The sequence below is a fragment of the Dermochelys coriacea genome, chromosome 17, assembly GCF_009764565.3.
Source record: "Dermochelys coriacea isolate rDerCor1 chromosome 17, rDerCor1.pri.v4, whole genome shotgun sequence".
NCBI lineage: Eukaryota > Metazoa > Chordata > Testudines > Dermochelyidae > Dermochelys > Dermochelys coriacea.
Genome location: NC_050084.1, coordinates 6965793 through 6978991, shown reverse-complemented (window position 1 = coordinate 6978991; position 13199 = coordinate 6965793). Strand labels below are relative to the sequence as shown.

The following is a 13199-nucleotide window of genomic DNA, read 5'->3' as shown; positions in this document are numbered from 1 at the left end:
GTACTTTGGCAAATCAGGCCCTAAGTGACTAGCACAAGGTCATGTAGCAAATCAGAAACTCAAGTATCATAGATTGTCAGGATTGAAAGGGACCTCAGGAGGTCATCTAGTCCAACCCCCTGCTCAAAGCAAGACCAATCCCCAATTAAATCATCTAGTATCTGAACTCCTAGTCCTATGCCCTGGATATAGGGATTGGACTGTTCCACATTTTAATTACATTTGAACCGGTACTCAGGAGTGTTCAGAGTCATATTTGGATCTGAAGTTCATTAATCTAGGTCACTCAATATAAAGGGCTGAGCCAAAGCATTGAATCCAAAACCCAGTGAACTTCTGGGAAACTCTGGATCCAGAGCTTTCACAACCAATGCCCGTCGCTGAAAAATAGTTTCAACTATTTTTAAAATAAGAACCAAACAATTTATTTCTTTTTAACTACTTGTTTCTACCAGTTAAAGTTTCTCTTAGCGGATCAGCAAAGATTGGAGGTGGAGGTCTTCAAAATAAATACAAGGCTATCGAGTTTCACTTCCACTGGGGCACTAAGCTAAGCAAAGGGTACAGCCCTGGTTCGGAACACAGCATCGATGGAGACAGATATGCTATGGAGGTAGGTGAGATTCTCTCTCTGTTAATGCAACTGGGTCCAAGTCCGGGTCCGGGACGACTTAACCTAATGTTGAAAGAAATAAACCAACAGATTCTTTTGCAAGACTCCAGGAGGAGAATTAAATAACTGAGAATTTATTGTTTGTTGAGCCCTGTGCAGAACACAGAGGGGAAAACGATCAGGATCTGGAAGTTTTGCATGGCAAAGGCAAATGAGGAGAGGCAGTAAAACCCAGGATTATTTAGCCTTCAGAGGAGGCAGTAGCATTTCAGGCTATAAAGCATGTATCTCCCAGTCTCACACTTGCTTATTCAGACAATTCTGTTGTGACCATGCAATGACAGGTATAAACGCCTCAAATAGCAGTGAGGGAAAATCCTACCTTCCGTAGACAAACCAGGTGGCTTGATGCAGGAAGGTCCCAAGTGAGTTGGTGGGAGGAAATCACCCTCCACCTCAGATCATGGAGTAACAGTGGAACTGATTCAGGGCGGCAGTAGCCCATAAGCTCCTCTTATACCAGCGTTTCTCAAACTTTTGTACTGGTGACCCCTTTCACACAGCTAGCCTCTGAGTGCGACCCGCACCCTTATAAATTAAAAACACTTTTTTATATTTAATGCTATTACAAATGCTGGAGGTGAAGTGGGGTTTGGGGTGGAGGCTGACAGCTCGCAACCCCCCACGTAATAACCTCACGACCCCCTGAGGGGTCCCGACCCCCAGTTTGAGAACCGCTGTCTTATACAGATGGGGGAGAAAGGGGGTGGAACTGCCTTTGGGTGCATGTCTTTGCAAATTCACCAGTCCCATATCTTCCCCAGTGCCACTCGCAGTAGAACAGCAGTGGTTTCTCCACACCCAGGGCACAGGGAAGGGGCCAGGATTTGCCGATAAATGGCTATAAAGAAAAGGGAGTAACAATTGACCTTTAATGCCTGTATTACAGCTTCATATAGTGCACATGAAAGAGGATTTCTCCTCTACAGAGCAGGCAGTGAAAGATAAAGAAGGTCTGGCCGTGCTGGGGTTCTTTATAAAGGTAAGTTGCCAGGATTTTTTTTAATTGGCCACCTCAGACTGGCACCTACCAAGGCTTGGACCAAGTCGCAGGGTTTGGCTGTAGAACCGGCCAGTAGCCAAAGTTCCCCCAATGTTTCAGGGGTCCAGATCAATCATTTAAGTTTGGCCTCACCTCTAGTGCTTAGCGAATGTCTGCACTGCAATCAGAGAGACGTGCCTGCCGCACAGCACCTGTAGACACATCTGAGCTAGCTCTGAGTTTTGCTAGCTTGAACAATACCAGCGATGCCACAAGTAGTGCAGACTACACCAGCCCTCCCAGGATCCTGCGTGTGTACTCACGCACCAAGCCCATGCTACTGCAGCTTCACTGTATTGTTCTTGGAGCTGGCTAGACCATAGCTCAGCCTGGGAATGTCTACACATGCAGCAGTCACACCTCTGACTGTAGACTGGACATAGCCGCAGTGACTTTCCGTTATGTTCAGCTATTTGATTTTTGTTCAGCTTTCTTTCCCACTTCTTTTCTGTTTCATTAATAATTAAATTAAAAGTTATGGGTGGGGGGGCAATATGTCTGAGGAAATGGGTACATTTTCTGACTCAAAATATTGTTTCAGATCGGCGCAAAAAATGAAAAGTATGAATCTCTAATAGAGATATTAAAGGAAGTTGCTATCAAAGGTAAGGAGCTTGGATTTATCATCGAGGAATCTGAATTTATTTAACAAGATAATCATTAGACATGGGCGTTATAAAGCCTAAGGTCCGGTCTACACAACAGAGCTATATCGGTACAGCGACGTCAGTCAGGGATGTGAAAAATCCACAACCTACCCTCCCAGGTCGACAGCGCTGCGTCGGCGATACTGCTTCTCCTGCCGACATGGCTACTGCCTCTTGGGAGGTGGATTAACTAAGACGACGGGAGAGCTCTCTCTGTCAGCTTAGAGCATCTTGATTCAAGCGCTATAGAGGGGCAGCTGCGCCCAAGTAGCGTTTTAAGAGTAGACTTGCCCTCACTTCAGAAGAAACTTTGAAGTGATTTTCAGCAAGGAAGCAGGGCGTGGAGAGCTCACATGTTGTAAAGCTGTGCTCTGCAGGGGCTCTTGAGAAGGGCAGGCACAATGGTTCCTTGGCTATGCCCATCCAGTAGCCCCCGCCTCCCCCACAACCAGCGATGGGGGACTATGAGGGGGGCACTGCAACAGAATTGATAGTAGCAGCCAGAGTTGAAGGGAGCTGTAAACCGTGAACCTGTAACCATGCCCATTCCAGCTGACGTTTCTCCATTGTTTCCCTAGGATCTCAAAAAAAGATGTTGTCTTTGCCCCTGGAATCGCTCATTCCAGCTAAAGAGAATCTCACACGCTATTATCGGTACAGTGGCTCCCTGACCACTCCCAACTGCCACCAGGCTGTCGTCTGGACAATATTTCAGGAGCCAATCATACTGAGTGAAAGTCAGGTAATGCAGAGAGTTACAGACTGAAAGGAGCAGTGAGGTCATTTTGTGTCTGTCTCACTCACACTCCCCTGCCCACCCTCCGTTCTTCCCTCCCACATATGATCTCATATACACAAAGTCCAATGTAGGATTGTCCCCTTCTCCATTACCTTCTGCAGTCCAATCTTAAGAGACTCCAAATCACTGTCACCACAACAGATCACACACTGACCAGCATGTTTGCCATCTGTCCCACCACTCATTTTGGTAAAAACAAACAAACAAAAAACTCAGAATCCTTCCCCACTCCAAAAAAGGGGGATGGACATATACTATATCTTATATGGCACTTTGCATACAAGGATCTCAGAGCAATTCTCAAAGCAATGTTAGTATCATTGCCATTTTAAAGGTGGGGAAACTAAAGCACTTTGTAATTAAGTGACTTGCCAAAGGCCACATAGTGAGTCAGTGGCAGAAGTGGGAACAGAATTCAGATGAATGCTAGTTCAGTACTCTATGCAATGCCCCATAGTGCCTCTAAATGAAGGTCTGAATCATCCCCTAACTTCAGATGCTTTCGAATGTGTCGCTGAATTGCTTCTGTGAACTGAGTAAAGGGTGACTGGCCTTTTTCCTCAAGCCCCATTTAGAATTTTATTTTAATAGAACAGAATATTTTAAATTGGTCATGATCTGTTCACGCTTCCAGCTCAGCTCTACCATGAACTCATTGAGTGGGCTTGGACCTGGCACAACCCCTCTGGGTCAGTTCCTCATTGGCAAACAGCGACCATGATCAGTATATCCACAGTGTGATACCCCATCAGACTGAGTCCATAAGATTAATGATAGTTGTCAGTGTTTGCTGAGAATCCAACACCCAGCCAGATGTGAGCCTGTGCAGTGGAGGATAAGAGAAATTGGGGGTGTGCCTCACAGCTGGCAGCTGCTGGCTAAATTTCTGCTTCAAGTAGCCAGGAGTTAGGCTCTAGAGAAGAACCAGAGGAGGTGAGGCATGTAATCTTAATCCCCGCAAGTTGTGTCACAGAGACCTGAGGGATGGTGGCAGGAGCTGAACATAGAGAAAAGACCTGTCTTTCCAGGGTGGTTTGTGCTAGACAGGACTAGGATGTTTAGCTGGGAGGAAATTTAAAGAGTCCGCCTGGGCTAGAAGAAAGCATCTATCAGTGATTTGGGGGACAAGTTTTGGTGGCACTGGTTCCATTTAAGCTTTAATATATTCTTGTGGTTCAGAGCAACACCACAGTGAGAGGAACTATAGACTCAAGATAGGACAATTCCCTTTTCTTTCCCTCAGAAAAATAACACTATTTTTGGATGATGGTGTGCAGGTGGTGAACTTCTTGGAAAAGCTTTACTTCAGTGAGAATAAAACATTACACATGACCGAAAATTTCCGACCTGTTCAACCTCTCAGTGACAGAATCGTGTACCGCTCTGATGTCAGTGTTGTACAGCCTCCTGCAAAGGCTTTATTGATGATCCCAACACTTATCTACCTCATGAGTCGTCTTTTCCAGTGAACACTACCAGGTTTCTGGGTTTTAATTTTTTGTTTTAAGCACTTCTCTCCAGTTGAGAAGCTCTAGACTACAGCTGATTGTACAACATAGCCTTGGTGTTTTTTCTCACACTTACCAATAGGAATTTATATAAATAAATACAATAAAACTGTCGATTAATCAGAGTTAACTCACATGATTAACTAAAAAAAATGTATCGCGATTAATTGCAGTTTTAATTGCACTGTTAAACAATAAAACACCAATTGAAATTTATACATATTTTTGGATGTTTTTCTACATTTTCAACTATATTGATTTCAATTACAACATAGAATATAAAGTGTACAGCGTTCACTTTATATTTTTATTACAAATATATGCAATATAAAAATGATAAACAAAAGAAATAGTATTTTTCAATTCATCACATACAAGTACTGTAGTGCAATCTCTTTATTGTGAAAGTGCAATTTACAAATGTAGATTTTTTTTGTTACATAACTGCACTCAAAAACAAAACAATGCAAAACTTCACAGCCTACAAGTCCACTCAGTCCTACTTCTTGTTCAGCCAATCGCTAAGACAAACCAGTTTGTTTACATATATGGGAGATAATGCTGCCCACTTTTTATTTACAATGTCACCTGAAAGTGAGAACAGGCTTTCGCATGACACTTTTGTAGAGGTGTTGCAAGGTATTTACGTGCCAGATATGCTAAACGTTCGTATGCCCCTTCATGCTTCAGTCACTGTTCCAGAGGACATGCTTCCATGCTGATGACGCTCATTAAAAAATAATGCATGAATTAAATTTGTGACTGAACTCCTTGGGGGAGTATTGTATGTCTGCTGCTCTGTGTTTTACCCACATTTTGCCGTATATTTCATGATATAGCAGTCTCCGATGGTAACCCAACACTCGTTCATTTTAAGAACACTTTCACTGCAGAGCTGACAAAACACAAAGAAGGTACCAATGTGAGATTTCTAAAGATTGCTACAGCACTTGACCCAAGGTTTAAGAATCTGAAGTGCCTTCCAAAATCTAAGAGGATTGAGCTGTGGAGCACGCTTTCAGAAGTCTTAAAAGAGCAGTACCGTCATGCAGAAACTACAGAACCTGAACCACCAAAAAAAGAAAATCAGCATTCTTTTGGCAGCATCTGACTCAGATGATGAAAATGAACATGCATCGGTCCATACTGCTTTGGATCGTTATCGAGCACAGCCCGTCATCAGCATGGAAGCATGTCCTCTGGAACGGTGGTTGAAACATGAAGGGACATATGAAGCTTAAGCACATCCGGCATGCAAATATCTTACAATTCCGGCTACAACTGTGCCATATGAACGTCTGTTCTCACTTTTAAGTGACATTGTAAACAGGAAGCAGGCAGCATTATCTCCCGCAAATGTGAACAAACTTGTTTGTCTGAATGAAGTAGGACTGAGTGGACTTGTAGGCTCTAACATTGTACATTGTTTTATTTTTTAATGCAGTTATTTTTTGTACAAAATTCTACATTTGTAAGTTCAATTTTCATGATAAAGAGATTGCACTACAGTACTTGTATTAGGTGAATTGAAAAATACTATTTCTATTTTTTTTACAGTGCAAATATTTGTAATAAAAATAAATATAAAGTGAGCACTGTACACTTTGTATTCTGCATTCAATTTGAAATCAATATATATGAAAATGTAGAAAACATCCAAAATATTTAAATAAATTATATTCTATTATTGTTTAACAGCGTGATTAATTTTTATATATAGGGGCTGTCAAGCGATTAAAAAAATTAATCATGATTAATTTCAGGGAACATCCTCAACGCTCATAATAAATATAATACAAAGCTATAGAGAAGCCCTTTTTAAAATCACTAAAGACTTTTCTTTTTAAAGCAATAAAATGTATTAATTGCAACCCTGTAATTTTAAAGCAACACTGCAAGTGTGTTTAATGAACCATCCAGAGGACTTGTAGGAATCTGTAGTCGGAGTGTGCCAAAGTGAGGTTCTAAATGCAATATATTTATATACTGCACCACAAATCAGGGACATGAAACTGCTTTGGTCACTCATAACGTCCACTATGTCCTCCAACACTAAGGCACAATACAACCTGTTTTAAAAAAACATCAATCAATCAATCAATCAGTAAGCAATACAGGGCTCATCCTATGTATTGCAGGATACATGGCACGCTTCACCCAGAAGGGAACATTTTCTTGCTTCTCTCTCCTTAAGGTTAATTTTAAAGAAGGGTTTGATTATTTTTTAAATCTACTGCTCTTGGGTTTTAGGAACATAGGAGTCACTATACTGGTCAGACTGTTAGTCCAATCTAGTCCAGCATCCTGCCTCTGGCAGTAGCCAGTCTCAGATGCTACAGAGGAAAAGGAAAGCTCCACCCAATACATCTAGCTTCACACACATGGAAAATTCCTTCCTGAATCCCACTAGAGGCTTAAATCTGAAGAGTGAGGTTTGATGATCCTTTATTTCTCCTATTGAATAATAAAATACGAGAACTGTTCAGGTAATGATGTTTCCCCCTGTGGAATTTTTCTTTGAATTTTTTTTTCAGGTTTAATGAAAACCCTCCAATTTGTGAACATTTCCATTTTGTTGAAAAAACAAATGTTCTGATGAAAAGATTTTTACCAGCTCTATAAAATACTCCCACACTTGTATGATAGGTAAGACCCATACATATATAAAGGGGGTTGTTCTGTGATTTGGGTTGATATCTTCAGAGCTTATCCAATCACACACTGGAAATACACTGTGAAGATGGGTTTCTCCTGTTAAATTCTCATCACCTCAAGATGCAGAGAGATGCAGTGTCTCAGCTGATTTAATCCTTTGAGCCAATGTAATGCATCATGTTGCAGCCTCTTGTGAATTTTAAATCTTGGCCATCTCAAAAAGGGATTTTAAATTGGGAGCGCAGAGTTATGCCTTTTTCTTTAGGACTATGTTTCTATACAGGACACTATATCATCACATCCATTTAGTCACTCATATGAGAGCTGTACAAGGGTGCCTGGACACATTTTACTGAGGGCAAATGGCAGGGTGGGAAATTTTCTTCTCTACTGTATCTATTTAAGTTGATTATGAAGACTTGAAAACCACAATGGAAAAGCAGATTGATATTTATACCTTTAGGAGAATATCCAAGACTGTAATTGTATTTTTATATCGTTTAGGAGATTTCGAGAACTGAATAAAAATAAAAGCTTGTGATTGAATGGTGATGTCTGAATCTTCCATCGGCCTGGCGTTTCTCTCTCTCTCTCTGCCCTCACTGCAAGTTCTAAGAAGAGGAAGATATTTTTCCCATCTCTTCTAGACAATTTAGGTTGTATCTTTGGAAGTGGTCCCTGTTCCATTTGTGTATTATGTCGTCAATGGTCCCAGAGGTCTTTGGGAGAATCCTTTCTTTACATTGGCCTCTGAGATACTAATTGCACATATTGGAATTACGCAGACTATATGGCCTGATTTTGCACGGTACTGTGTGCCCTTCCATTCCTGTTGAAATGGGGTGGCGTTCTGATTTCTTTGGATAAAATGGAACCATGGGGTCGCCCAGTATATCTTCATGTCAGAATGGACACATGGGTATTTAGTGAGATGCTAGCTAGCTAGGCATCCATCCATCCATCCCTTAAACATCTTTGTACAAGAAGCAATGGTCTCAAGTTGCAGTGGGGGAGGTCTAGGTTGGATATTAGGAAACCCTATTTCACTAGGAAGGTGGTGAAGCACTGGAATGGGTTACCTAGAGAGGTGGTGGAAACTCCAGCCTTAGAAGTTTTTAAGGCCCAGCTTGACAAAGCCCTGGCTGGGATGGTTTAGTTGGGGTTGGTCCTGCTTTGAGCAGGGGATTGGACTAGATGACTTCCTGAGGTCTCTTCCAACCCTAATATTCTATGATTCTACCTGCTTCCACTACTTCCATCCATTTCCCAAAACCAGGAAGACTATTAAGAAGCTATGGAGCAAAGAGACTTCACAACGTGTAGTAAACTAGTTATTTGACAGCATCATGTTTTGCTGCCCCATCCCCATCCAGGTTTCCAGGCAACAACAGAAACAATGCAATCTTGTATAAAAGTCATGTGTCTTCATTTTTTAAGATCTTAGCAAGGTGATCACTCCTCAGGATGGTCTCTCCGAGAACAATGCTCTGTTCATGGAACAAGACCTCTGCATCTTATGAGAGGATGCTTAAGGTGTAGTCACAACCTTCTTCACTGAAATCTCACTCATTTCCACATGCACCGAAGGGTGGGCTCTCAAACTGCATGAAGAGTGGTTAGACCACAATGCTGGGCTCCAGGACTCCTGGGGCTCTATTGTCAATTCTGTCTCTCACTGCATGAGTGACCTTGGGCACCTCGCTGTTCCTCAGTTTACCCAACTGGAAAATGGATGTACTCCTTCAGCACTTCAAAGGTTTTGAGACAATGAATCAGTTGTTTGCAAAGCACTGAGTTTCTCCTATAAATGGACAAAGTGCTACTAATTAACTATGTTAATTGTACTATGGCAAAAAGCAGTTGGAAAACGTGATTTACTGTGAAGGAGACAACACTCATTCACTCCCTAATATTTTAACTGCTGGATAGGGGGAAGAATAAAAAAGCTGCTGGCAAAGTCAATTGCTTCAGCTCTATACAAAATAGTCTTTCATATTCTATATATGCCTCAATATGGAAGACTTCAAGCTTACTCTAGGGATATTTTCTTATTCTACATGGGTGAGATTTACCCCAGTGTAGAGGGCCTGCATCAATCCTCTTATCATCTAAACTGCAGTTATACTCTGAGAAGTAAAGCCTCAGTCTTGCAATGAACTTTGTGTAGGTTCAGGAGTTCGTTGCAGGACAGGGGGAAGAGAACATTATGGGGGTTCCGCCTAATAAGGCCAGATCATCTGCACTCAGTTTACATTTTAAAAGATAGTTGTTTATTTAACTGTCAGCCCATCATATGATGAAATTCATACTGGCTTCTTTCTGGCTCACACATCAACAGTAATGGTTTTTTATTTGGAATTTAATGAATAATTTTGTTCAAGATGCTTAAGACAGAATAGAATCCAGATCCCTCCTGCAGGGTTGTGTTGGCTCTGAAATTGCAAGAGGATTAAACAAAAGTAATAAAAATGTACTGTAAGCAGTGTAAGCAGATACGACTCCGCATATACACAAAGACCCATTGGAGGAGTAGGTGGAACATTTGCAATCACAGTCCAGAGTAAAGTTGACCTTCAAGCCCTTAAAGTGGGGCTTAAGTGGTGATGAGACTTGTGCAGTCTTTATGTACAAGGGTGTATTTCTCCCTAAGTGTCTTCAGTTAAACTTATTTAAAGAATCATTTTTCACCAGTATGCAGCACCAGCTGTCGGGCAATGCACTGCATCAGCCTATCTTTGGTCGGTGGAAGCTCAGGAATGTTCTGTTCCCTTCCAAGCAACAAGTTTGATGTCTTGTCACCAGTACTTGGCATGCGGCTGCACGTTATTCTTGTTGCATAAAAAAATTAAGGCTCAAGCACTCTATTCCCGTTTATACCATGCACCCATCACAGAAGCCTAGGTCCACGAAGCTCAGTACTTTAAAACACCTATATTACAACAATTAAATTAATTTCACGTCATTAAAAAAAAAACCACAACTCCCTAACAAAAAACAAAACACAAGACTCCTTTCACCATTCTACCTGCCCCTCGGAAAAAAAGTGTCTTGCTATGTATTTTTATTATATGTAATGCCTTGCATCTTGCACAGAAAGTTATTAATGCATGTTCTGAGAGACTAGGAGGAGGGGAGACAATTTAGGAGTCCAGGGCCATTAACAGAGAATCTACCAACATCAGCCCCTCACGCATGGAAAAATCTAGGCATTCTCAAAGATGGAAGTGTGCCAGCTCATCTCAGCTACCCTGGTAGAACAGAAGGAGAGACAAGATCTGTTAGAGTACCAATAGCTAAACCACAAAAGGCTATTTAGGTTAAAGACAATATTTTGAATTGCACCTGAAACCAAACTGGAAATTGGTGCCATCTGCAAAGTGAAGAGATATTAATGGGCCAATGGAACTATAATGATCGACACTTGTTGAAGATCTGGCCCAATATACTCTTTTTTACCAGAATCACCATGTGCAAGCTGCCAGCCACATTCCGTGCTAGCACATCTGAGTGCGCTAATTACAGGGCTACATGTCAGTTACTTGGTAAATCCAAGGAAAGCTACAGCAAGGACTATTCGATTAAAAAAAAATTAAAGCAGGATCTTTGGTTTTTCTTTAAGAGACAGTTAAGGAAAAATAATTTGTTATTCACAGTTCATTTCGGTTGCAGGCTCCAGGGGCGGTACATAAATAACCATTTATCATCTTACATTTCTATTTCTCTAATGAATTAGCTAGTGCATCTGCTTGAACTGCAAGGAAGATACCAATTTAGAGAAGCTCCCACAGTTCTAATAGCCAAACTATGAAATTACAACCCCTTGTTTGCCCCTTCAAGTTAGCATCAGTCTTTTTTAATCCATTCTCCTTTAAGGGGTTAAAAGCAATTAAAGGGGATTTATACACAGAAGTTACCTGAAAAAATTGGCATGGGGCAACTTTAAAGTGAGAGGCTATTGATTGAGAGAACAAGATTTGAACTAAAAATAGGTCAGGGAGGAGGTGTTTGAATCCAGATCAGTACAGTGGCTGGTCAGTGTTTGGGTTCAAGCCAGAAACAGAGTTAATGTTCAAGTTTGAAAGTGCAAAACTCCTTCTAAAGTTGTCTGTTGAGATTATGGCCCAGAATGGCAAAATCTCACCATATTAGCGTAGATGTTCTTAATGATATCTCTGCCATCCTGGGACTACATCTGAATCATTCTTCTTAGGTTTCAGAGTAGCAGCCGTGTTAGTCTGTATTCGCAAAAAGAAAAGGAGTACTTGTGGCACCTTAGAGACTAACAAATTTATTAGAGCATAAGCTTTCGTGAGCTACAGCTCACTTCATCGGATGCTCACAAAAGCTTATGCTCTAATAAATTTGTTAGTCTCTAAGGTGCCACAAGTACTCCTATTCTTCTTAGGGTTTTTTATTAGTGGCTATCACTGTAGCATTCAAACACTGCTCATGTAATTTTTAGGACTGTATAGAGCACTAAGGTCCCTACTGGACTTCATGGAGTCTTCTATTTTCCTTGTTTAAAGGAATCTCCACTTGGGGCATATACACACTATATCAATTATGGATCCAGAAGTCAGGCCTCTTCCATTTTTGAATCATACTTGGCTTTGGGCCCATGCATTTGAAACTGCCATATTTCTCAAAATTTTGAGTGTGGGTGGCAGATTTGAGGTCCTAACTTGGGTCCTCTTTTAGTTTAAATTTCTAATGCAATCACATTTAACTGATTAACTAAATGAAGTCAGTTCTTCATTGAAAGAGTCACTGTAAACAACTCTAAATGCAGTTAAGCTTTCCATCAGGTCACAGCAGTTCAGGAAGCTAAGAGACCAGAAATGCCAGACAATCATAAGGTACATATTTATATTGCCCATCAAGGATTATCTGCAAGACATTGGAAAGGAACATATTGTCAGTGCAGCTGTGTTGGTCACATCCTTATAGATATTGAACTTTTGAAGCAGGAGTTCAAGTATATAAAAAAGAATTTGAAGTTGCCTTTTTTTTTTTCCTTTCCAGATCGAGCCTTTAAAAGGTAGAAGAGGCAGGTGGAAATGACAACACAGCTCAGATTTTATTCTAAGCAGATGCTTATAACACATTCTTCAGTGGTCCCAATGTGAACTGTACCTCAATTCTTCCCGTTACAGAAATGGATATCAAAAGTACTTGCATATCTCACTGCTGCTCATGAGGCTTAATAAATTATTTTTAATCACTACCAGATTTTATATAGAAGAGTACAAAGATAGAATATGTCAATATTTTCTGCTGCTATGCATGCAAAGGGGGGATACATTCCAAGCCAAACTGTTACACTTTGGAGACAAAAAGCTAAATGTTAGTGAACAAAGGTAAATTCCTTTTTAATATAGCTAGAAATAGATCTCAGTGGCATCATCTTTTATTGAATTCATGACTAAAACATAAAACACTTCACTTAACAGAGGATTAAAAAAAGACAAACAAGAAACACAACAGTGCTGTGCAGTCAGACCAGACTGTGGAAAATGAGGAATCTGGAAACAAAAGTAATTTTCATAGACAACTTGAGTTTGTATTCGCCTTTGAATTTACTAGTGAATGAATAATGTACAATGATAAGTACAAAAAAGTAATATTTCTGCCCCTCTGGAATGCCTTCCACATGAGTCTCTCAAAGTGCTTTACACGCATCACACACACACACACACACACACACACGCACGCATTCAAAAGATCCCTGTGAGAGAGTCTATTCATTAACTAATGCATCATCTTCATTGTACAGATAAAGTGAGAGACAGAAAAGGGGCGTGATTTGACCAGGGACCTACAGCAAGTCAGTGGCAAATGTGGGAACAGAATCCAGAAACCCAATCTAATAATAATA

The 13199-nt window shown here is 40.8% G+C and overlaps 1 protein-coding gene across 3 annotated transcripts in view; it reads left to right on the top strand.

The window, feature by feature from the left end:
- Window positions 1–12793, top strand: part of CA4 (carbonic anhydrase 4) — a 40607-nt gene extending 27814 nt beyond the window's left edge. Inside the window, exons 4-8 of one of the 3 annotated variants that reach the window (XM_043499693.1) lie at window positions 456–613; window positions 1563–1655; window positions 2257–2320; window positions 2941–3104; window positions 12347–12793. In XM_043499693.1, the coding sequence (XP_043355628.1) occupies window positions 456–613; window positions 1563–1655; window positions 2257–2320; window positions 2941–3104; window positions 12347–12385 (518 nt within the window). In that variant the 3' untranslated portion in view covers window positions 12386–12793. Of the gene's footprint in view, window positions 1–455; window positions 614–1562; window positions 1656–2256; window positions 2321–2940; window positions 3105–4404; window positions 7871–12346 lie in introns of those variants that run through there. The other 2 variants (XM_043499694.1, XM_038375797.2) reach the window with 2 other exon arrangements.
- The last annotated feature ends 406 nt before the right edge of the window (window positions 12794–13199 follow it).